Below are 26,202 nucleotides of genomic sequence, written 5' to 3'. Positions count from 1 at the left end.
ATTGCCGAAAAGTATTTAGCTGCCGGTGTGCGGCTACTTTTCTTCCACTCCGGAAAATGGTGCCGAAAGATTGGACAAGAGACTCCTATAGAACTAAATAGAAAGAAAGGCGAAACTATCCTTGCAACTCGCGTCCGACAATTAGAAATGCGAAGTAACTACATGTATTAGTGAAACGAGCAAGCAAATTATATATTTTTCGTTCGACCCGACGATAAGCTAGAGAGAATTTGATCGCTATATATTCCACCGGTTGCATCATCGAGGAATAATCACGATGCACAGGTAGTTATCATATAATTGGAATAGCGCTATTGTGATCCACTGCAACGGTTTCCAAGCCGCGTTTCATACTCTCTATTTTTAGCCAATCCCAAAAATATGCGATCGCACGATACGTTATGGATCACATATCCACAGCGGTTTTATTTACGATACGTCTCCTCCGCAGGACACTAGTTGTTTCTTCTGTCCGCGCTAATCAAGGCCCGATAAATTGCGCGTAAAAATAAATACCTATCTTCTCGTTATCGTAATCGAATGAAAAATACCGAAGGACAAGAAACGGTCGCGCAACGATCGCCCGAACGGAATACATACACCGCGAAATGCGACATACACTGTGGGACAATCGATTTCAAAGACTCGTCTCATCGGAATCGACGAGACGCGGGTCCATTCTCGCGAAACAAAGATAACAAGGTTCCTTTATAGTTCGGACTATCTGTGTAACGTGTTTCCAAGGGTACAGACTTGGAGAAAATGCACTAAAAATATCAATCTGTCTTATCCTCGCACAGATAGGAGACAGCACCCCGCGTAACATCAACGTTATTTCCTTATTACGACGAGAGCGTAAAAAGATCACCGCTTTATCTGGTTTCTATGAAACATTGTACGAGTTTGACACAAGTTTGTCTCACTTTGGCCCAATAAGGGTCGTTTGACCGACTGTGGTGTAATGCCTGGTGCGAACGATATCAGAATTCTGAGATTTCGGACGGTTCGCGACGAAAACCACGGCTGCACGCTGCGGAAGAAGCGAAGACGAAGAAAGAGAATTCCGTTTAACACAATCTCCGGTTACATAAACCGTGCTCTGATTCCCGAGCACGGAGACCCATACCGACGAACGGCGGCGACTTCTAGCCGACGCGTCGCGACGCGACGTACATAGTATCTGCACACAGGCGAAAATACACAGGCGAGCACAGCCTCGTCCACGTATGTATAATACGTGGCTTACTCACGTGCGTGAGGCGCACGCGTGCGGTCTAGCGTCGTTATGTAAAGTTCGGGCCAGCGTAGAGCGCGGAGAAGCACGTGGTCGTCAGCCAGGAAAACGGCGATCGGCGTGCGACGCTAACACGTGTTTAACCCTGGCCGAAGGAAGCGCGAATTTTACAACATTTATCGCCAAGCCCGAGAGGAATTCGAGGTATGCGCACGCAGGCCGGTTCGCTGCCAAACGATCTCTACCGCCAGCCTCGATATATCGGCGACTGCGCGAACCATGCTCGGCTCCCGGGAAATCGTTATCTTTTTGGATCGGAACATTGATTCCGATTCGGTCGAAGCTGTGTTGACATTGGATCGCGTCGTTCGATTACGATAGGAAACTCGGGGAAAAGAGGTGCAGTCTGAACGTTGGGCAGGTGGCGAAGACAAGCCGCTGACTCGCCCGCAACCAACAGGGGGGTCGAAAAATATCTTTTGCGTGCTTGATCCATTGTCCGTCCATCGCCTACCGTTTCTACTTGGCAGGAGCGTCAACAATGGTGCTCGAGCACGGATGCCAGACACGGTATCTCCGTAGCTTTTATCGATTCGTACTTTCTATTTGCTGTTGCACAGGATATCTATCGTTCGTTATCCGATATAACGTGGAATCATCGTAACTGCCACGCCTCCTTTGGACATATCGAATCTGGTAGTAGAATCGTTCGAACTCGTGCGAAAGCAAATGGAATCTTATAAAGCAACGCGTAATTCTATATGTATAATCTTTTATACGATCGCAAATACAATACAATGGAACAGAGTAGCGTAGAAAGATCGAGTTGCCAGTTTCAATACAGTTTCCCAGAATTTCTCTACTCGTGGCGTTATTTCGTACTAACGAAGCAAGCTGTACATACAAGGTGTCACCTTTTTCATTTTGACACGAGTCAGCTGATTTCGTTAAATCGACCGGATGTTCTTTCGGTCATCGCGCAAACGGCAATCGCAACGGCTACGACTCGTCGAGCAGCGCAACCACCGACGCATCGATTCAACGCAGGATAGCGAACACGCGTCGACAAAAACCGAGTCCTTTATATAAGTGATTATTCGCAGCATAGTCATCGATGCGTATATCTGACTATTCGACTGCGCGATAATCTGTACCGTATGTAACAGCGTAAAGAGTTCAATTAAAGCGCGCGATCCGTTGCTCGCGAACCATGTAACTTACAACTCGCGAGCTATTCTCGCTCCAGATAGTCGAGTTACATAAATGCGCGTAATTGTTTGCAGCAGGATCGAAAGAAGTTACATGCTATCAACAATGATCTTCCACTCGCGGAACGATTTGGTATATTTAATGTAGGGTTAATTGGAATCGTTGGGTAGCAGGCGCGCGCGCCTTCCTACAGAAATATCATCCGAGCGCAGCTTATAATTAGACAAGGCTGAAACATTAGGCTGTTTCGTAAACAGACTTTGCATCCTTGATAATGAATTACTTGGCAAACGAGAGCTACATTCGATTTTGGCCTGAAATCGCGGAATCCGTTTCACCTTTTCTCGAACGTAAATTTTTGGAAGTCGTGACTCGCGAGGATTTTCCTCGTAATCTGCTGTCGCATTTACCTCGATCGCGTTTAATTCAAGTTGCCATTAATCGTACGAAATCCACTAGATAGATTCGTTAGTCGTTACTCGTAGCAGTGGTACGAAAATGGAACGTAAGCTAGACAAATTTGCGGCGGTACGTACGAAAATCGGTAAGGAAGAGCGCAAAGGTTTCTCCGCGCGCGATCGAGTCTTTTAATTCGACACAGTCCCCATCGTCGTCGGTCAATATCGCGGTCTTCTATCGGGAGCGACGCAATTATGTAAGGTGTAAATTCTATCTGAAACATTACATAAGCCGCATGCTGATTCCACGAGCCACGACCAGAGCGATCGGTCCTCCTAACAAAACGAATTGTTTACCACGCCGAGAATAAAACTTTGTGGCGTCGTCGACTCGGCTCAATTACGCCTGAAAACGCGAACCGTCGCGTTGCATCCTAACAGTCACAGCCTAAAGCTCGTTGCCGCTCCGTTTAATTCACGCTCGTTCATTACATAAAGGGTATCCGTGTTTATCGAGCGACCGTTTTTATTTTTAATCGCGAACGCGTCTTATCCCCGCCGATCGAATCGATGCGACCGATCCGCTTCACTATTTACAGCAGTGGCGGTTCGTTTCAAAAGTACAGAATATTGTGCAATCGTTAATTATTTATTTAGTTGGTTTCGTTTCGAAATGCGCGCGCGCGCGCCTGCGTCGCTCCCTCAAGCTCGAAGAAATATCTGCGAAATTAAAACAAGACGAAGCAATTTACAACGAATTTCTCGGATCTTGGAGAAAAGATGGTCGCCAAGCTATTGATAGTTGTCGAATAGGAGAATTGGACATGATTATACCTGTTGAAAAGTTTCAGAAGTAATCGTGGGTACAAAGATCGCGCGAGATCGCCGGTGGGTACGTGGTAACAACGTTTCAGCAGATACCAGAGGCTGCTGATAATTCCAGTAGCGGAGCATCGTAGCCGGTTAGCAATGATTTTATAACGGATGGCTGTCCATAGTTGATCTAATAAGGTCCGTTGGTGATGGATCGGTTAGCGGACGGGGCTTTACGTAACACCTCCAAACATAGTTCTCCGGCAGCGAGGTGACTGCTGGCCGCATTTTTGCCAAAGTGTTGCAACCTCGTCCCGAAAGTCCCTGCTTCGCGGAGACAGCTCTCTCGAGCCGCCATGCCTCGTGAAACATTGGAGAATCTAGTTCCTCGACGATCGGATCTCCCGCGAGTACATACGTAAGCGCAGCAATTACGAAATCAGATGGACCAAGTTGCGGTTCGCGCGATTATGTCAGAGGGTCTTGGAGAAAAAGATGAAATTCCAGGCTGATCGAGCATGCGCCGTGGCTATTAATTAACCCCTCGTTCGGCTCGATTCTATACGAAAGTAGCTCTTGCTTCTAATCCGAATTCATGGGAATCCAAAAAATAAAATTGTTGGAGAAGCTGCCGCCTCTCCGATAGAATTCGTCGTCCTCCTCGAATCGTCCGCGAAAGAAGCGAGCACGCCGCGCCGGACGGCCGTACGTGTGCGGGTGTCTGTCGTGCGTAAACCATTTACGTAACCTCGAGATACGCCGTATTTCGATGATTAACAATTTGTTTTGCGATCAGTAAAGGTGACTCTTTGTATGGCACAAATACCTTACGTAAGCTTCCAGATAAATGAGCGCGCAAGGCGGAGGAACGAGCGCGTTCCGTTTTCAAATTTCTGCCTCGGGCTTTCGAGAAAGCCGAACAGGAAAACTTTGCTGTTCCGAGGAACAACGTGAAGCAACGACTCGCGCGAGTCTAGATTCCGGTCTTGTAGCAACCGGATCGCGCCAATGTCGTTTGCTAATAATCAACGCGACAGAAGAACGCGCGTGTTTAAAAAGATTTCCGATGCATCGTCGCTTTTTAATCACGCGGATCTAGATCAATCTGTGATCACGGGAGAGAAGCGGCCGGTGGCGTAACTACAACGCGAAGAAATAAAGTCAATTAAGGTCAGCGAGGCACGATGACGAATTTCTGCTGCAGAAAATTCAGGGTTTGTTCGTTCTTGCGACGCTCGGTGCAGCGGTCTACGAGCGTACGAAACGCGGGTAATGCGAGAGTCTAGGATTCATTGGACGGAATTACGCTCGTAAGTTACGACCAGCGGCGGAAGGTTAGAGCCCTCTTCGCTCGTGCGGCGCGAGTTGAACGAAAAAGTTCATCGGCCACAATTCCGCCAGAATAGGGTTGTTCTACGACAAGCGTTCCAATTGCTTCTTAATCGCGCACTCTTCGTTTCACGCGTTGATTCGCGTTATTAATGCTGAAATCAATGTAGCCGTATTGGATCTGGAATTGGTTGCATTTACCGATCAATATCCTGCTTATCGATCGATCGAATAATCGGTGGGATACAGTTTTGCATATGGAGATATTCGGTATGCGCAACAATTACAAGTTGTTCCACCCACGCGTACCTTAAGCCGCGTACCTTAAGCCGCATACCTTGATGCAATCTCGGTGTAATACACCCGAGCGATCAACGTTTTTCTTGTCGCCATGGAAGATGATACGTCGACGCACGCCTACCTATTTATTGGATGATTAATTACTTTATCACTTTCTACAGCGTTATTACAAGAGACACGCGTCGTCGGAAAATGTATTTTCGCATTAGAATCTCTTAGGTAGCCTCGTTTCTGCAGCAATTTTCAACGGCTCAACTCTTACTCGGAAGACACTTGGAAAAAGTAGAACCACGATCGGACGCGACTGCCGATTCTTATTCGAGAGGGCGTCGAATGCTACGCGTTGCGTTACAGTATCTGCCTCTTTTTCTCTGTCGCGTCTTGCAAACCGAATTCTACTCCAATCGGGTAACAAAGGGTTCGGGAATGTTTGATCACGTGACCCAGACAATCCGTTTGTTTCTGGACAAGGGGATAGGTAAGCGAGAAAGAGCGGATACCCGCCAACGACTTGCGGTACGCGTCGAGGCGTGCGCACGCGAGAGTGCATCGACTGCGTTACGCGGGTCGAACGGGAACGGCGCGCGGGGAGCGCGTTTCGAGCGCATGCACCGGCTCGCGCGCACGGGAGGAACGCAACGCGCACCGCGCGCCGCGGGGAGCAGCGCACGCAGGCCCGTCTAGCAGCCGGGTAAAGCCGAATGCCACGGTGTAGACCGAGCAACGTTACTGCTCATGCTCAGTAAGATTCCTAGAGCCCGGAGAGCCGAGGCTCGCCCGTGGAATAATTGATCCAATCGAAACTCCGTTCGCTCCCGCCACGTTTCGTGCACCGACGCGCGACACTCTTTATGTAAGCTCCCCGCGTTAAGGTCGCGCGCATCTCGACGCTCGATCCGCGAGTTTCCATTCGGCGGCCAACACCGGTGTGCGTTCCGCGCCGTGATTCACGGAAAAGGAGCAGCGGCTCGCAGCATCGACCGTCCGCCGGGAACACTCGGACTGGCCGACCACGGTTCAGAGATAACGAAGACGAGAGCAACAACAAGTGTCCCGGTTAAACGATTCTCTACGCCCCACCTTTGCTCTCGCTTGGCACGCGCCAACCCGTTTGCCGTAATTTCCGTGGAACCTTACGCGCGACGCTTTCCGGCGTTGCTTCGCTTTGATTTCAAGGCCGCTTCGTCTCGACCCGACCCGCTTCGACCCGCTTCGACCCGCTACGACCCGGCGGTGCCGTCGCGCCGCTTTCACCGAGGAGGAGCGACGGGTGGTGGCAGTAGCTGACAACAGGACGACGCGCGATGCCGTTCGATAACTGCTGCGACTGCCGTACCACTGGAACGCGCCTCGACGGAGCCTGTTGATATTTGTTACGATACGGGCAAGGATGACGATCCTTGCATCCGAAGCGTCGGAAACATTTTAGAAAACATTCCACGATGGGTGAAACGTTCGTTTGCGACACCCATCGTTGTTAACGAGCCTTCGCCCTCTCGTAAATTCCACGGAAAACGAGATCGAACGGCGTAACGCGCTCGGGAGGATAATTTTCTGGGAGAGAGTGTTTTCGGGAGGCTGTGCTGGAAGTCGAAGATGAAGCATCCAGGCAGGATTTACACGGTGCCGGGATGACGCTTTGGTTAACGGTTCGCGGCGGGGGTGTGGTCAGACACCTTCGCGAACGCCTACGCGGAAAGTAGAGCCGTGGCATCGACGCGGCTCGAGCTGAGCTGAGCCGAGCCGAGCCGAGCCGAGTCAAGCCTCGCCGCGTTATCAAGAGATATTCGCTCGAAGTAGTCGCAGCAAACAGTCGGAGGTGTACGAACCGCCGCACGGCGCTGTCGTCGCCGTTGGCCTGCCACCGCGGTTGCACCGACGCCGTTCGTCGTCCCGACGTCGCCGTCACCACCACCACCACCACCATCACCTCCACCACCACCACCACCACCACCATCGTCGTCGCTACCGCCACCTCCACCACGGTCGCGCGACCACCACCCCTCTCGCTGGCTGTCCGGTTGGTTTACGATTCTGACAGTGGCCCGAGCGAGCGGTGACAAGAAAGCCAGCAGTCGTGAGTGCGCCGTCGTGCCGTGCGCGGTGTCCGCGTGCCGTTTCCTTTTGATGCTTCGACCGCGTGGTCGGCCAGCTGTCAAACGTAGCTACGGAATCGGATCGTTGGCGTGACCAGTGTTATCGCGCAGTGCGGTGTCTGATATCGCAGATTAATAGCGTCGAGGAGATGCAGTGAAGTGTGATTCGTTTGTCGGAGATCCGAGAAGAGAGGACGGCGAGCTCGACCCGAATCTCTGTTTCCGCTCGAATGAAAAGGTGTAGTCGCCGAGATCGATCAGCCGAGGAAGGAAAATGTGCGTCGTTTCGTTAGACCCGTCGAGGGGATTTTGCCGCGCGTCCGACCCCGTGATCGGCGCGCGCGCGTGAACATCGTTGACACCGTCGACGACGCGTTGCGCCGGGTGCTCGGGGCTAGGATATAGCATCGCAGGTCCCCTCCTAGAGGGGGAGAGATGACCGAGCTGGCGAAGGAGGCGTTCGCTTCTCGTAATTACAGCCTGGCCGTCGAAATGTACGAACGGAGTTTGAAGCAACAGAGCCCCAGCTTCGAGATGCTGGTCGGATACGGGGACTCGTTGGCCAAGTGCGGTCGAATCAAGGAGTCCATCGGTGTTTATTCGAGGTGTTTAGCGGTGGGATCAGTCCCGGCGGACAAGCTGAAACACTTGGCGAACGCCCTCCTGGAGGAGGTGGCGGGCATCGCCACGACGATCGCCGGCTCTAGGAGGAAGGTGGAGACGTCGTTCGCGTGTCCGTGTTGCGAGGGGACCCTGTGCCAGCCGGTGACCACCAACTGCGGCCATACCTGCTGCAAGGCGTGCGTGGAACCTGGCAAAAACTGTCGCGCGTGCGGACAAAAGATCGCCGTCGTGGGTGAGACCAATGTGCTCGTGCAGAGGCTCGTGGAAAAGTGGTGGCCCCGCGAGGCGGAGGCCAGCAGGGCAAGGCACGAGGGTGACGCTTTCGTGAAAGAGGGACACTTGGGTCAAGCTCTCGAGAGGTACAACCTGGCGATTCATCTCGGTGAGTCACGGTGTTACTCTTGGAATTACTCTCGGGGGCCTCGCCAGGAGAGACCTCGAGCCGCGCGCGGGTTTACCGGTACGCTAGCAACAGCAAGAGGGCTATTGCTGGAGCAGCGCGTCGGTCGGTATCTTCTTCTTTTCATCGGCCACGTGCTGTCCGAAATCCCGTTTCCCTGCCCCGAAATCATCTCTGATAACAAGTTTCCCCGAGGAATTTTCTCGAGTCGTCTTTGTCTTTATCTACCTACGCTCTCTTTATCGAAACGAGCGATAATCGCAACCTACGCAACTGGTTAACGGTTGATACCGTACGCGTTGTTTACAGCTGGACAGACGATACGACCGAAAAAAAGTAATTTTCAAGAATTTAAAAGATATTTTTATTTTCTTATCGATGCAAGAAAATAGACTTCTATCGAGCCATGCTACGCGCTTTTCTTAAAAAAGCCAGAGTTATCGGAATAATTAACGATACTAACGCAAACGATAGACTTTCCTCGCGTGCTTGACCCGGGATAACGCTGCGATTGTGTACGATGCATCGATATAAACAAGCTGCGGAACATTGACAACGCACGGTCGGTCGTTTACATAAAGAACGACTGCGGATATTCTGATTACAGTTTACGGAGAAAGAACCACTTTCTTGATGATCGCAACCATGTAAATTTATTTATGCAAAGGTCTGCGAACCATTGCAAACATTGACGTTATTTGGTTTTGGAAAGGCCACGGAATAGAACGACTTTACGTCGCCCCATGTTTTACTACGAAACTTTTATAGCTATAGCAACCGAACGACTATTCCGATTTCACAAAAACACCTAAGTAAACGTCGCATTCGAATGTTACTTAATTTCTATTTACACCGATGGCCGAACCAACAAAAGCGTTCCTTCTGTTAAAAACGTTGAAATTTCTTTCAGTCGAAAGCATGATCGACAAAGCATCGATTGCATCGTTGAAACGAAACGAAACGAAATGGTCGCGCGGGTCGTTTAACAGAAAACTCCACTCGAGCTACTAAAATTCTTGCCAGGGATTACAAAGTGTAGTTACATAAAGATCATTACGAAACAGCGAATCCGGATAACGTTACGAACCGCAGAAGATCGAATTAATTTGCATGTATCGATTCCAAAGATAGAAAAACGGATACCGAATAAGAACAATTTATTGTTGTCGGTGGTCATAGACAAAAGTATGAGTTTAGAAGAAAGTCGTTGCGAACGATGATGCGCCAGTTTTAACCTGGGCAAGAAAAAAACCAGGTATTCCATTGAAATGTTCAGAGCGAGCAGGGATATTTTAGTCGTAGTGTCATTCGCTTTATACGATGATTCGCGTTTTTATAACGTCGTCCGCCTCGGTAATTAGTATACGGTTTGTTCGAAGATACTTTATATACTTTATATGCCGAATCCAATTTGTTTATTCCGTAGGGAAATGGTTAGTTTAATCCTCGTCCGTCGCATGCATCAATTTGGCACAGCTTACACGAACACCGAAGAAATAATGACGATTCTTCGGATCGTTTTATTAGCTGTAAAGAAGGTAAACGTTCACTACGAATACACGATTATCGACTCGACAACAAAGCACAAATTGTCAACTAATTGAAAATGAATAGCTGCTTGATAAATAATGAGAAACGCTGTCACCGTCGTAAACCGCTGATCGGTTCTATCTATATATATATGTATATATGTGTGTGTGTGTGTATTTCGATATCGGAGAGTTGTTAAAAACATATTGGATACGATCGCGTGAACTTATATAACAGCGAACGGTCGAAAGGAGCTGACACGACACACCGTTCGCGAATTCTTGGATAAATTTTGCGGAATTCCAACGAAAGTACGACATTGCGGAGGAATTCCGTCCTCGAGGTCGTAATGCGTCGCGAGGTCCAGGCATCCGATAATCACGGCATAACGTCATGGATTAAAAAATAGAAACGGGTCCAGCAGACGTTTCGTCGTCTGGGAATCCGGACAAAGGAGCCTGTGCTCGTCGACCGACTGCAACGAGGTCGTCAACCACAGACCCCGCTCAAGCCGGAGTGATTAAAACTCATCTCTGACAGGGAGAAAAAAAAACAGACGTATTTGTTATTCCGATGCAGACAAGTTTGCGCAACCTCTGATCCATCGAAATATACATTAATATTTCTACGCGCGAGTTTCGTCGCTCGCGCGTTTTTCGGAAACGACGTTCGGTAATTCACGATTTTCTATCGCTTGAACATCGAGCGACCTTGATTGCTGCTCGTTTGAATTTCTGGTGTCTTGCTACAGCGTGCGACTTGTTCCAAAGATAATCGAGAGAAACGATTCCCTATAAAATTGATTCGTCATCGCCACCTGTCCATCGATCGACAAGATAATTTAATAAACGCGGTTCGCCGCTGTCTTCTTTTGTAAACGTCTGCGAAGCATCGCTATTTCTGTAGAGCTGTATTCTCGCTGTCTCCATACATATTAACGCAACCAGTCGCTAACCTCTGTTGAAACATTCTTCATGGGAACTGCGGCGCGAGCAGTGTAAATATCACCGAGTAAATGCCATTGAAAAATATTTTGACGGCGAATTGGCAACGCGAACGACCGGTAATATAAGATGCGCTATACTACCATACTACGCTCCGGTTAAATGTAAATTTCATCCCGGACAGACGCGGACGCAAACGTATTTGTCCGCGAAGATTTTTCAAGCGTAACAACCAAGGGTGTACCCGGTTATCGACACGGGGGGTTCAAAGCCCCGAAGCAATAAAACGTTGCCGTCAATTCGGTGTTATCGATAAGGGCTTTCGGCGAATGGAGCCGAAGATGCGGCGCAACACGCCGCGGTGGAAAGAACGTTGTCCGTAGGACCCGGTTACCGAGGGAGAAGATAAGACGAGGCTGTAGACGGCAGGTAAAGCGATTCTCTCGATTCTACTGGAAAGAATAACCGAATCGATCGCATTCCTTGTCCCTGTTTGGTGCATGCAAAGTGCACGGGACGGGTTCCTCGCGTGTAAAGGTACGAGGCAAAGGAGAAGGTAAAGGAGGAGGTAAAAGAGGAGGCAAGGGAGGTGGTGACGGCGACGGTGGCGGCTGCGTTCGAACACGAAGACGACGACGTCGGTAAGTTCACGGCCAGTCTGAGGCGGTTCTTATATAATGCTGCGGGAGACGGAGAGAAAGAGGTTCGGGGAGAGCGTAGAGCGTGGAGCGTGGAGCGTGGAGCGTGGAGCGTGGAGCGTGGAGCGTGGAGCGTAGAATGTAGAGAGACCAGGTTGTTTCGAGCCGCCAGTCCATTGGACGAGGCACGTTACGCGTACCGAGAACACAAAGACTCGGTTTACTCTGGCTGGTGCGCGCCACGTATACTCGCATCCGTCACGGAAAATCTAGCACGAATTCAAGCAGACGCAGTGCGTACACTTTATTATGCTTTCTCACACGACGCGAGACCCGTTTCGTTCCCGACCCGCGCTTTCTATATTCTGGCGAACCAACGCCAGTCTGACGTTGCTAGTTCGCGAGTACACCCGGGGAACGGGATCGCGGTGCAACGCGATTTCTGCGTTGAAACGAAATCGTTGAACGACTACTATAGATTCTTCCGAATCCGGTCAACTATTCGCGCTTTCTTTCTACGCACTTTCTCGATCGCGCGCGCGTATTGGAACAATGTTCGAGGGTTAAATTCCACGACGATAGCGTCGCGGCTATTTTTCAATTGTTGCACGCACTCTGCTCGAGTCGAGTCGTCGCGTGGGTAACGTTACGCGCGACGAAAGAATGGTCGAACCGGCCGTGAAGCCGTCGTCGTCGTCGTCGTAAAACGTAATCTCCGATGACGAAGATAACGAGGACGATCTCGGCAAGGACGATTAGTCACGAAGCACGGCTTACGGCGTTATCGCGCGGCTACGCGTCATTGTTCTTGGTAATCGTTTACCAACGATATCCGATAGAGAGACGGTGCGCGACGGTGTCCGCGATCTCGCAGACCGCCACCGTGAGAAAAGACGAGCGTGTCTGTCAGTGGTTAGCCGGTGAAGCAAGATTTCAGTGTACCTTACTGCGTCGAGAACAGAAATAGGGAGTACAGAAATCCGAGGGAATTTATGCCGCAGCGAGTCGTGCTAAATTAGCAACGCATTTACCTTTGACGTTATTGGTCGTAACGATAGCCACGAAATTGTAACCGGCAATTTACGAGTTAATCTTCGCCAAACTAGAACGAAATACATTTATATAATTCTTCCGAAAGTTACACAACCATCGCCGTTTCCACCGCCTGCGCTTCTATGGACTGGAAGCGACGCGAACGCGTGGCAACGATTTCTGACAACACCTAGAGATTATTTTTGAGTTGCGGATCGCCCACGGTGAGGCATGCCATCGTCTATAAAAGGAGCTTTCGGCGCTTATTTTCCCCGTAGAATGAATCAGGCTGCGCGATACGAGACGGTTCAAAGATATTCCCGCGACACGGAACGCGTCGCCCAACAACCGAACCGAACCGAACCGAACCGAACCGAAAACGCATCGTACAACCATATTATCGGCAGCCAGTCTATCGCGATGCAGTTGCAATACGAAAATTACGTAAGCCTCGGCAACGCAGAAACTAAATTTAAAGAAGCAAAACGAATCGCGTAGTTCGAGAATGAGCCATCTGCGAAACTCGTAGCCCTGATCTCTTCTTTGCTCAAGTTGCACCTGCGCCGTCCACCTGGTCTTTCAGCCGGTTACGGTAACTTTAATTTCTTCTCTACAGCAGCGACGAGCTAAACTTTCCTTCGTCACTCGATGCGGTCGATTCGTTTCGATTCCATAAATTCTAGTTGGTCGTGTTTTACTTAATTCTGCACACTTTTAATCCCACTACGTCCTAAGCGATTCTTTAGCCTTGTTACGTAAGAAATTTTTCTATTTTTTCGGGACGGTGCTAGGAAAAATGCTACGTAGCTACGTAGATGCCAACGTAGAATGTTGATCGCTTAGATTTCGCTCAGCGTATCGCGACAATTGGAAATTCTATCGGCAGGCTATTCCGATAGATAGAACGCGTACGAAAGAGTTCGGGATCGGTCCAGAATTTTTTAACACCTGTTGCCCGATACGTTGCGCGTTCATACAGAGATCTCGATTAATAGGATTTATTGCTTTACGATTTCCAAGTACATCGCGCGTTTCCCACGCATCGGTATTACTACATGTTTTTCTGCGTTGGATGAGCCTGGCGGCGGCGGTGGCGGCGGCGGCGGCGCGCGGAGATTTTCCCAGCACACTCGCTTCTGTCATCGAACGCGCCGCGTCGCATGCACGTGCTATATAAAGTGCAGCTTGCACTCGAACGGTAATTATAGATCACTTTGCAGAAACGGGATACCGCGATTTGAAAATACTTGGAAGACAATGGTCACACTGGTAGCGCTCTTGAGAACCGTGTCTCGGCGCGAGACATTCTTCGAGTTCCCAGACAATTCGGTTCCATTGTTTTCTTTCCTTCGATCGTGGCTAGCTAGTGTATCGATCAATCTTATTTTGTCATCGGTTGCTACTACTAGAGCTTTTCACACTAACACTTAGCGTTTCATTTTTTTTTTTCGTTTCACGTCAGTAGAAAGGTGAACATTTTTTTCCACCTGTCGATCAGCGATTGCAGGAAACGTTCGCTGTGCATCGAAACGATTAAAGTTTCGTTCAACGATATCGATTAAACCAATGCACGGTGAAATCGTTAGATTCTCTCTACACGGAATGCTTCTTACGATTAGAGTGTTACGGTAGTAGTAGGTCTTGTAACTTTAGAATACCGCAAAGGTATGCCGATTCGAAGTTGTGTAACGACAATATGGAACCTCTCTTGTTCCGTTTATCGTACGTACGAGCTTCTTCTCGCTTCCCCATGGTTTCTTTCCTTCTTATCGAGCACGATAAGCGCCAGGGGATTATTACGCCGCTCCCGCGGACTTTGTTACACAGAATATAAACACGAGCGCGCATTAATCGACATTGTTGGCGGCGAAATGTGTCCTACGGATGCGGTTTCCATCGACGAGTCGCGCATATCGGAGACACATCGGAAACAAAGAGTTGCGACAAATATCTAATAAATCTCTTGTGGGTCGAGTCTGCCTCGACGTAGAAACGCAAACGATTAAAAGGATATGGTGTTTGGCGCTTCCACGACGTTTGTCCCGCCGAAAATTTTCCGCGGCTTGTCTTCGGCTGGTTTCTCGGGTTCGTCGCACGTATATGGATCGCTGCCAAACTAGGCACGCTCGCGCTCTATTCCTTCTTACCTTTATCTCGGACAGAAAGCCGGGAGGCGGCGGGAGGACGCGACCGTGAATTCTAAAGAGCGCCAGGGACCAAGGACGCATGCATCCGCGGTATCGAAGCGATTCGCAAAGAGAGCAACGGGAACGACGCATCGTGTCAGGGCCACGATCAGCCGATCGAGGTCGACCAATTGGAAACACGGACTTGGCCGATCGGTTGAATTTTGCCGATTCCAATTACATACATACATACATACATAGTAGTAGACGAATGCAACGAACGATGCGCGGTCGCGTGGGTGTCAACTCTCGCGGTTCTCTCTTCGTTTGTTCTTACCGGTGCCTCGGTCGTCGAACCACGCCCAACGAATATCAAAATAAATAAGGAGAACCGTGTCAGAGACAGTTTTAATCGCGGCAACGCGAGAGAGGGAGGACGGGTCGAGTTTCGATTGACGGATGGATGGGTACCATCGGAGCAGTATCGAGGTTGTGACCTAGTTCCAGCGATGGAATCTCGACGATGCACACCGAGTCTCGAATCTCTTTGCTTCGATCGCTCCGCCGTTGTCCGTCGAAATCCCGTCGAAATCCCGTCGAAGCTAAATCGAATCGCTCGCGAAACATCGGCGAATCGCGCTCTCGTGGTCGCGCGATTTTCCGCCAGCCGATACACTCCGACCGGTAATTATGATTGAACACGCACGTGACCGATGAAATTGAACGAGAGCGTAGCGCCGCCGCGGCGGTCCGATGCGCGACGCGTTGCGCGAACGCGTGCGATTATTCGCCCGACGAAATATCGTATGCGACAACGCGCTACGCGTTTACATAACGCTATTTCTAGCCTCGCGTCGCGACTTTATCGAGAAAACAAAATGAGTCACAGGGAAACGCGTGGTGGTGGTGGTGGTGGTGGTGGTCGGTGCAACGACGTGGGAAATACCGTTGACATCGGTCCTATACGTAGACTTGTTTCTTTCTAAAAAGAGTAACGCAGAGTAGTTGAAAAGAGTAGAGCCAGTAGTACACAAAACTAAATAGTTTTGTTCCGCCTTTGTCGACCTCGAAAAGTAAGGTAAGAAATCGTGAAAATGAGACGGTGATCATCGTGGTTTCAACCGTTCGATGGAGCATCGAGATCGGTTAATTGCCGATACAGAGCACGTGGCGTCAATTTTCTCGACGCTTCCTCGATCGCGACACTTCGAACCTCGAGAGCATCGGGAAAGCATCGCGGCAGCTACTCTCGCCTTGACACGAATCCTGTGCGCCGCGATGGATTAATTTCGTTCGGTGTAATTATATAATCGAAACGCGCTTGCGGATTTACGATAGATACCGCGCGACTCCAACCGAGCGACACGAGCTTATCGAATCGACGAGGACCGACGCTTTCCACGGTCACGTGGGAATCGGCTCGTAAGAGAGAACGATTTCAACGGACTCTCGTTTCAAGTAATATCCGAAAAATTCTCGATGCAAATGCGATTTGAGATTAAAAATTGATATTTACGAGTATTTTTCACGAGATGGAGAGGGGAGGGCGAGCTACGCGGCGTCGTCGAAAATTTCTTCGAGTAAAAGTCGAACCGATCCGGATTCGGATGTGTCAGGTTCGATAGCGTACACGCGCGTCGCCCACTCGTCGCCACAAAATCGCATTACGTAAGGGATCCGTCCAAGTTGTTACTCATTGGTCGCGTCGGGTCGCAAAATGTGCTCGTTGATGCGTGATTCATCGTTTAATCCGGTAAACCGACTTCTTTCGTGTGCCGAATAACGACGACGGGGCGTCTTATTTTCAAAGGAACGCCATCAGCCAACGATCCTGCTAATCTTCGGAAACGATCCCATGCCGTCTCGACGCTACGCGATTCGACACCCAACCAATTTTGCCTTTGTTCGAGGAAAGCTTCGCGGAGAATGATGGTGCAACGAAACCGGGGAGAGGGCGCCAACGCGTGTTAAAGCAACGTGGAAACGCGAGAAACGCGAGAAACGCGAGAAACCGTTTCCTGTACAACGATTCGCTTTCACGAGATTTCAATATCACAATTTGTCGAAATCCGCCAGCCAGTCTTTCGCTAGATTCCTCGATGCGTCTATTCGATGGTTATAGTTTCTACTTGCGACAAGTGATTAGGACTTGGCTCGACCCGTTGCTGTTCGTCGTCGACAAACTATTTTGCAATTCTAGACGTATACGAAGCTACTGGGAAGTATCATCGTCGTTGTTTACAAGAATTTGTGAAAGCGGAAATCATTTGGCGTTCCTTCTTTCGATTACGATATTTAATCGATTATACATTTTTGGAAGAAACGCGGTGCGATCGTTCTAGTTGCACGAATTGCGCAAAGTTGCCATAATATACATATTTCTCTTCGTCGCGTTAACGCGATACGCGCAACGTGCAACGTGCAACGTGCAACGGGAAAAGATTTCCTAACATTGTATTACCTTAGTAATTGGAGAACTGTGGAACGGGCGTTCGTCCGTCCGCGTCCGTCCGTCCATCGAGGAAACCTAAAACACTAGAAATGAAACCTGACGACTTGGGTTCTCTCGACGACCAATTAACTAACCAAGTTTGATCGGCACTTGCGATTTCGAAAGACCACGCACGTTCCTCGCCTGCCGCGTCCGACCGACCGACCGACCAACCAATCAACCGACCGCCCGATCGATCGATCGATCGATCGATCCCGCAGGCGAGAACTATCCAAATATGTAGAGAGCCGATCACAATTTTCATTCGTGGATCGTGAACTGGGCCCATTCTATCTTTCCTTTTCTCCTCGTTCGTTCGCGTCCCGCGTAGAACCCGTTGCGCGAACGCGGTTCCCTTTAACACACTTCTCGAAGGATCGTTCGAGACTTTTTTCTTCCAATTACGGACACTACGGTTCGACGCGTCTCGACGCGCGCGACGCCTTAGCGAAACATCTAACCCAGTTTCTGCTGCTTCTGGCGCGCTATGGGGTTTTCCATTGCATCGATTGATTCGCCGATTTGCATTCGATTTGTACCGGATACCGAAGGCTTATCAATCGAAGAGTGGACACGCGGCGTACTTGTCGTCGAAATGTAAAATTTCCGTCGGAGAACGTAATTATTACGTGCAACGAAAGCCGACGATTTTTTCGGCGGCTCTTGCTTCGAGGAAGCAAGACTTTCTAATCTGCCCCCGGTGCGGAATATTCGACGCGCGGTGGAATATCGTGAACGAATCGCGATTAGAGGCGACGTTTCGATGACACGGTTAGCCTGGAACTGGAGCACGTGTTTTTTCGTTACGCAACCGGAACACATGGGTCCTTGCTTCGCGTTGTGGATACGCAAAAGGTATTTGAGTTTCAATGGTCGGACGAAAGCGGAAGTCGTGTCGTGTTTAACGCCGAGCAAAATTCGAAATAGTCGTTGGTGTTATCGTTTCGATGTCGCGTTCGGTCAACAAACGTGGGATAAAGGGGTTTCGCTCGATGTTACACACGATATTCCTTCGCGCGACCCGAAGAACAGGAAAGCTGGCCGTTGGCTTTACGTAATCGGTAATAAATACGACGGCGGCGGCAATCGATATCTCGGAGCGACACCCATTGCTGAATCAGACCGAATTGAGAGCCGTTAACAATCTTTGACGATTAATTCGAGAGCAACGAATTAGCTCGTTACACGTGGAAAAATATGTTCCGTCGATGGTGTACGTATGTTAATTGAACGTTTATAAACGAAAATTGTCGAGTAGATGGTTACACGCGCGTATAAATCGTGTCTCATGTTCGAATAACGAAGCGCGACTAATTGACTTTGACGAGTAATCCCATTTCGAATAATTAATAAAACGTTGAAAACGTTTCGGTCGCGCGAAATTGTCGCTATCATAGGTGGATAGTACTATTGAACTCTGTTGCAACAGCCGTCTAAAATACAGGAAAAGCTGCGATATAAAATTAACAAAGCTACAACCAGCGATCAATTATGGAACTCGACGGGAAACGCAGACAGAGTGCCGAAACAGTTGATTACGTAAACCGTCTCTGTTAGATGGTCGCGACGAAGCGTTCAACTTTTCGGCCACTAACCGAAACTTGGTAAAACGTACGAAACGAAAATGAAATCTCGATTAAAATGGCAAAGGTGAACGTTCAAATATGCCGATGGAAAGATCGCGTTGGAATTGCTGCACCGCGCACCGGGCTGTTGGAAACTTTTACGTTAATACATTGAAAGCAAATTGTCATTTTTCCTGCTCGAAAAACGACCACGAACGCTCGGAATAATGAAATTATGTAAGATTTTTTTTGTTACGTCACAATGATTGTACAATTGCTTTTCTAATCTTTAGAACGGCGTTCAACGATGATAATTGCCAAAGAACCTTATAATATTGACGTTATGTAATTATATACTCGGTTGACATACCCTATCTTTTATTTGATTACGATAATCGCCATACTTTGTCCGCAATATTTAAGAAAGCGTTCGAATAAATATAAATTTGCTCAAGGCGACGAGCAAACTTTAAGGGGAATCGGGGAGATCTTGAAACAACATCCATCATCGAAAAGTTCGCTAACGCGCGCTTTCAACAATTGTTGAGACGCGAGCCAACCGTGTTTCGTCTTTAGCGATATCGAAAGAAAAACGTAACGAAATGATCTCGCACGCGACGTTGGATAGATTCGGTAGGAAGACTCTACTACCACGACCCTGCTGCAACCTTATCGGCAAGCGAATGCGTATCCGCGAAAGCGATGTTAAAACATTGATAGTAAACGAACGGGATCTAAAATAGCTATCTCTCCTCGCGAGCCTACATACTTGCGAATGTTTACATAATTTAGCTAAATACGATTACGCAGGCAGTTCGCGAGGCTCGGGATTTCGCGGTGCTCGAGATTCGCCACCACCGGTAGAGACGATTTTCGATGGAAAGGGTGAAAAGAAGACGGCTGGTTGGCGGGAAACGCCCAAAGCGGTGAACCATCTGGGATAGAATCGTGACCGGTCGATACGCGCGCGCGCGCGCGCGCGCTCGCTCGCTCGCGCGGGCCAGTTACGTAAAAGGGAATAATAAGAGCCGTGTACATGCCGAGGAGGCATATTTGCCGAGATAAGATAGAGGCCGGACGCGGTCACGTGCTCATCGTGCTGTCAAACTTCTCTGTTATGTAAACTTGGCGGTTTCCTGGCGATTTGCCATTTATCCGCGGCCGTGGGTCCATCGCGCGGCATCGGAGACTCGGATTTATTTTTGGCGGCGCTTGCACGCGTCGCGGATACTGCTACTCTCTTATCGTTGCATCCAGGCCGAAGGAAATCGGTTTCCTGTGTAACGGTGCCCGGCCGCTCCGTATTCTCTGCCATTTTACACGGCCGTTCGACTTTCGTTCCGATCGTTGTTTCGCCTTTCTTCGCGTTCTCCTTTCTTCACACGAGTTTAGGGACGAGCCGGTATTTGCACCTTTTCTCGATCCACGGTCTATTTGCATCGTCGACGGTGTCATGGTGTCTATCGACGAGCGCGAGACAGGACCTCGCGACGGCGAAACAAGCGCAAGAGTTTTTTTTTGTCTGGCAGCATCCAGTATGTATTCGGAGGCGTGGATCGATCGCGACCGGCCGCAACATCCGAACCGAATAACAGCGTTCCCTTTATCATTGCGGCGTCGGCCGGAAAAGAATATCGCGGTCGCGTTTGCATATCTGCGGTCTTTCCTGGCGAAACCGGAACCACGATGCCTGCCGATCATCCACCCGTTGTGACCGATACAAACTATTCGTTTCTTTCCTCGCAGTTTTACTTTTTTTACGAGCGTTTCGGTTACGTAAAGCATTCGCAAGCAATTTCTACATTGTTCGACCACGTTTCGCCGACGAGTCGTTCGATAAACAATCGTCGCGTAATCGTACGTCCATAAATGTTTAGCAACGAGTTACAGCTGCACCGACCGCGCGCGTCCACGTAGCCTTTCTCATTTTTTCAAATCTTTCCTCTTACCAAATATACGTATATGGTACATTCAACGAATGAAACTTTGCGAGCAAAACCGTCCACACGTTTCTTACTCACTCGACATTCATTTGTGATCGGTTCAATGTATTTTTCGAGCAATGCAACGTACCGTTTCGCGTTTTCGTGACTCGTCTCCGAACGATGGTGTGCAGTGTACGGCGCGAGCGTACGGTGTTAAGGGGCTAAACGATCGAAAGGGTACGCGAGTAGGAAGAGGGCGCGTAAATTCCATCGAGGGAGATGTTGGAAGACGGCCAGAGGGAGAAAATTGACGCGCAGATATCTGCTCGAAACGAACGGAAAACTCGAGGTTCTCTTTTCAAAGAAAAGAACGGCGGCGAGCAACGTCGCGTCGCGTCGCGTAAATGCTCCCGTTTCGGTTTATTTGCGGTTTTCTCTGATTCGAGGCATCGCGCGATACTTTCCGCACCGAGTTTCTCGTAAACGCGCGGCCCGCGTCAATTTTTTAGCGCGTCCTATTCGTTTCCACGTTGAATCTGGAGTTGACAGGATTAAATCGTTCCACGTATTCGACGCGTTCCCGTCGCGTACTTGTTGCCAAGTTTACCGGCCCGCGTAAACACCTGTAACAGTTCGGGCCGCTATAGAAAAATCGCGTTCTCTATCCTCCTCCTCGATCGATCGTAATATTCGGTGAAACTTTTATCGCGGTTATCGATCGCCGTCTCGTCTCGCCTCGCCGCAACGCGTCTTTACAGATGGGACACGTAATAAAAGGATTCATTTTCGAACGATCAATTTGAAGTCGTCGGGAGTCGACCGACGGGGAGGCCTGCGGGCTCTTGGCTCTTGGCTCTTGCTATGCCTCGCTGGAACGTACAACGAATTATGCGCTCGGTCAATTGCAGCGATGAGAAGCACCTTTACGGCATCTATTGTTTTATTCTGTTCAGCTATTGTTTTTACTTTGCATACCATTATAACGTAGAATCTGTAATATTCGTGTTTCCTTCTTGTCTCGAAGTAATTTCTTTGATTTATAATCGTTGCGTGTTACGCAATTGTTTGTTATATTAATAATCGCTGGAAAGCGTTAACATTCTCTAACACGTTGCATCAATTTTCACGAAACATTCGTTGTTAGGCCAAGTTCGTATTCGCTCGGTACTCTCTCGGTTGGAAGACGCGCTACTATCGTTTCGAACGAAGCAACGAATCGCGTAGAAAGAGGACATTTAGCCTTGTTCTTCTTATTTTTAAATCTGTGCAAAAATTTGTTCGGGGAAGGATCGTTTCGCTGCGAAAATAAGAAATGAGAAACCGTACTTTTCTAACAAAATTTCGTAGACGGCTATGGGCTCGGAAACACGATACGACTTTGAACTATTTTTTGATAGCTTCCGTCGTTTGCTATTTATAAACCTTTACGTTGGAGAGTCGGTTCGTATAAAAGGGTTGACGTCGCCCGTATATAACGCCGAACGTATCGTCATGGACTACGCTCGACGAGGCGTCGTTTTTTTAATAAATCGATCGACCAGAGTAAGAAACAGATGCGAGACCGAAACGACACGGCCAAATCCTTGGCTAGGTCGGTTTCATCGAAATTGGCTTGTATCGGTTACCGCGTTTCCCGCCGCCGGCCTTTTTCTCGCTTCGCTGACACGAGCAGCCGTTCGAACCGTCTCGGACACCCGGTACATGCCGCGAAGGAAAGAATCGCTTAAACAGCGATACGACACCGAACGAAAACTCGAAGGATCAGACGAGAGAGAACAACAATAGCAGTGGTAGAACGCGTAGGTAGCCGATGCGCGTCGCGTAACGGCAGCACGGGCCGAATCTATTTGGTTGTAGAGATCGGCCGACTGATTACGTAACGATAGATTTATATAAATGGTTACGTTGACACTAGAGCCCCGGCCGTAGCTGCTACGGCCATCGTTATATTATCTAACGAGGAGACGAAGAGCGGCGTTCGTACGTACATATGTATGCGTGCGCGGTACACACGTATATATACATATATAAATATATACATATAGATGTATATACGGTCGATGATGCATCGTTTCACCGATCGATGCAATTATTGCGACGATCCGGCGATGCGCTTCCTCTTGGCCCGGACGCGCCGTGGATTTTCATTTTTGGTGCGCGCGAGACGAAGGCGTCGACACCAGCTACGGCGTCGGCGTCGGCGTCGGCGTCGGCGTCGGCGTCGCGTCGTCGTTTTCCGGGGCGTCCCCAATGCTGGAAAAGAAGCGGGACGCCGAGCGAGGATCGATCGGCTGGAAAACGCATGATTTCGTCAGGTTGTCTGCATGCGCGACACTTTCGCCCGGCGGTACGCAGGCGCGCAGGGTCGACGTTTCTGTCAATTACATAATAAAAACCGTTATGTAAGGACGAGCGGTACACGCATAAACGTGGCTGGTGTTCAACGGCAGCGGCGACGGCGGCGACGGCGACGGCGAAACGAAATTAATCGGTTCGATCTTACAATTAGAGCGACGGATACGCAGCGAGGCAAGACACGCGAGAGCACTGGAGACCTGAGAACAAGACCGGAGAACGTAACCGGTGCCTAACTCTAGGACAAAACACGTGTTACGCGTTGCTCTCTGCCCTGTACACGGTGTTCCATTATTCGTTCATTTGTTCAAAAACCGAATTCGGCGAAACTGCAATTTCATTGCGCAACGATAACAATATGTACTTCAATTATGCGTTTGTTCAAGGTGTACTTGTCAGGTCCGCTTACGAATAGAACCTTTGATACTTTGAATCATTAATGACTAGGTGCGTTGATATAATTCTTATTACATATTTTACAGAGTAGTTTATCGTACAAATTGATCTTCGTTGGTCTTTCCAAGACCAACAACATTTAATCGATGGTTTCTCGAACCATTTCACGAAATTACGAGGCCCTTTGCTAGTTGAGCCGTAGGCGTACCAGATATATATTTATAATATTTCGCTTCCTCGAGCTCCGTATCCTTTATGCAAATGCAGACTAAATGTCGATTGCTTAAATAACACTTACAATATCGAGTCACGAGTTACCAAACTACCGTTGGCAGTCCACGCTTCAGGAAGTCGTTACGGATACGCGGTAATCCGAAGGAATTACGCGACTTTGAGGCGAGACTGCCATTATTCTGCCACATAGTTGTTAGCAAGAGCCGTTCTCCTTTCGCAGCGGTTTCAACGCGCCTTCCTCCACGACGGAGAAACCCTCGAAAATCCTGCATTTTATGAAAAATTCGACCTCAATGGACCGGAGGTATCGCATTTGCATTTCCCTTTGACTTTTCAGACATCGATTGTTCCCGAGAGACGGAGAACGCTACACCTGAAGTGGGCAGCGTCGAGGAGGCCGGCAGAGTAGGTCAGAGACAGCCAGGAAACTCGATCGAACGAAAGCATCAGCGGGCCGGTCGGTACTTGACCGTGAAAAATGGCCATGTGTTCGAGCGGAGAGACCAGCCAACGCTGATCGTTGCTTTCCTGGCTTGGAGAAAGCTGTCCCCTCCCCCCTTTCCTCTCTCTCTCTCACACCCTCTGTCTCTTTGCATTCTAATCCGCGCGAAAATGCATTTAGCAGCGACCAGTTTCGAAGCGAACAAAGCCGTAATTGCGTAATCCGGCTCGCAGACGTTCTTGTCCACGTCGAGGAGACAATTTTGCATTGTTATCGACGCGCGTTGCATCTATGGGAGTCAACCTTCCAAACTTGTTAGGCCACGACAAGTTACTGAGAATTGGAACTACGATCCTGCAAGATAATTCGTACATGTCACTTGTCTTGGTCTCCAAAGAGATTTCAAGTTGTGTTCGATAGTTTTGGGAGAACGGAACGAGCAATTGTTTTCAATTTTCGAGATGGCAGAGACGTTACGTAGGAGTAAAGGGCTTTCCGGTTACGCAAGCGTCAAGTTACAACAGTGGTGACTTTAACGATGGAAAATGAGATTCAATTTGTAAAACGATTAGAAGAGATCCAATCGTGGCCAGCTAACGTATCGCTTATTGTACCTGTAAAGTGTCGTTACATAATGTTATCGTTTACAGCGAGCACGGCACGCTGGTGAAACGTGTCAGCAGGCGATAAACAATGATTTCCGCGCTCTGGTTCGAGGAATTGTACGGTCATACGGTTCTTTATTGCTATTGAGACTTTCTACGCGGTTCGTTATCTGCGCGTACATCTCGCATCGGGCTCGTCCATCTCTCTGTGCATCCTATATCAACGCGAGCAGCTTCGCTCGAAAACGATTTAGCAAGAAAATATTTCGGAAAACAGATTCTATCGTCGTTGTTACGTTGTTCGCAGAGTTTTTTAGTCTTTTTAGTCTGCGCAAACTTTGTTCGATGCTCGAAAGGCTGTAGCAAATTGTAAGAGCGAGATTGGTCGTGGATTGTTTGGTGTCGGTGAGGATGCACGACCGAGTTGCATAAGGCGAGTTCGCAGCGACACAAAGCGACGCCGTAAGCGTCGCAATTATTTTGGCCCGTAGTCGGTTTCCCGCGAAAGCGTCCGGTGAACGACGCGAAAGATGTTCTTCTGTAACACGGCAGCAGGAAGCGCAACCAGTTAACGAATTGGCCAAGAGACTCGGTAGCGGCGCATCGAGTTAGAACGCATCGCGTCCTACGCCCTATGTCCTATGTAAAGCGGTGCGCGGACGCGGCTCCCGATTTCCGAGGATGATGCAAACGGCCGCGCAGGGAAAGAAATACGCGAGAATACCTTGGCAAGTGTTACGCCGAGGGGCATGTCCCGGCGCACGTTCCATCGGGCGACACGTGGAGCATTATTGATCGTTGCCAGAATAGAAGGAGAGAGAGAGAGAGAGAGAGAGAGAATATAAGCGATACCGTGTACGTGTACGCTCTGTTGATACGTCGTACGCGCGCTCTTCCGATGGCATCAACCTACCGATGCTTTCCACCTTTTATACCGTATGCGGGCAAATCACGTTCGTAGAGAGAAGAGACCGAACGAAGGCGGAGACGTTCGTTGGTTAAACAAACGTTAATAATATTGGATTGTCCGAGAAATATCGGTGCGCTCTTGCAGCTTTCAATCTGGCATAAGTCGTCGAAAAATTCCGATAAAGATCTCGAGTCGCCGAGTCCGATGCTAGTCGAGGTGGCCGTGGTAGCGCGCACACACGCGTGCGCGTGTCGAGCAGTCGATGGTGTCCGCTTGGGTTCCGGTGGATAACCCTGTATCTCAGTCGGCGGAGCAACAGCAGCACCAGCACCAGCACCAGCACCAGCAGCAGCAGCAGCACCACCAGCAACCGGCACCGACACCAGCAACGACAGCACTCCGCGCCGATGAAGTACACGGCCGGGTGACCGACCTTTACGTAACGCTTGGCTGTTTGTGCCGGAACGGCCGACGTCCATTCGATCCAACGGCAATGTGTCGCCCGATGCAGCTGCAACGCGTCGGGAGGCAGCGCGAAGACGCTGCCGCGACGCGTCGTCGCACGCTCTCCTCCAGAATCTTCGAGTTGACGAAAAAGATGGCCAG

At 49.4% G+C, this 26,202-nt stretch overlaps 2 protein-coding genes across 2 annotated transcripts in view; one reads left to right on the top strand and one right to left on the bottom strand.

Annotated features, from left to right (window-relative positions):
* The window catches only part of LOC144470276 (uncharacterized), a 297,327-nt gene that overhangs the window by 170,781 nt on the left and 100,344 nt on the right, over positions 1-26,202 (bottom strand). The window lies entirely within an intron of this gene.
* The window catches only part of LOC144468606 (LON peptidase N-terminal domain and RING finger protein 3), a 32,534-nt gene continuing 12,375 nt past the window's right edge, over positions 6,044-26,202 (top strand). The window contains exon 1 of the mRNA XM_078178201.1: positions 6,044-8,385. Within this exon, the coding sequence (XP_078034327.1) occupies positions 7,815-8,385 (571 nt within the window). The 5' untranslated portion in view covers positions 6,044-7,814. The remainder of the gene's footprint in view (positions 8,386-26,202) is intronic.

This window comes from Augochlora pura, chromosome 1 (assembly GCF_028453695.1).
Source record: "Augochlora pura isolate Apur16 chromosome 1, APUR_v2.2.1, whole genome shotgun sequence".
In the NCBI taxonomy this organism is placed as follows: domain Eukaryota; kingdom Metazoa; phylum Arthropoda; class Insecta; order Hymenoptera; family Halictidae; genus Augochlora; species Augochlora pura.
Note: the sequence above shows the minus strand (reverse complement) of the source record. Positions and strands in the feature narration are given on the sequence as shown.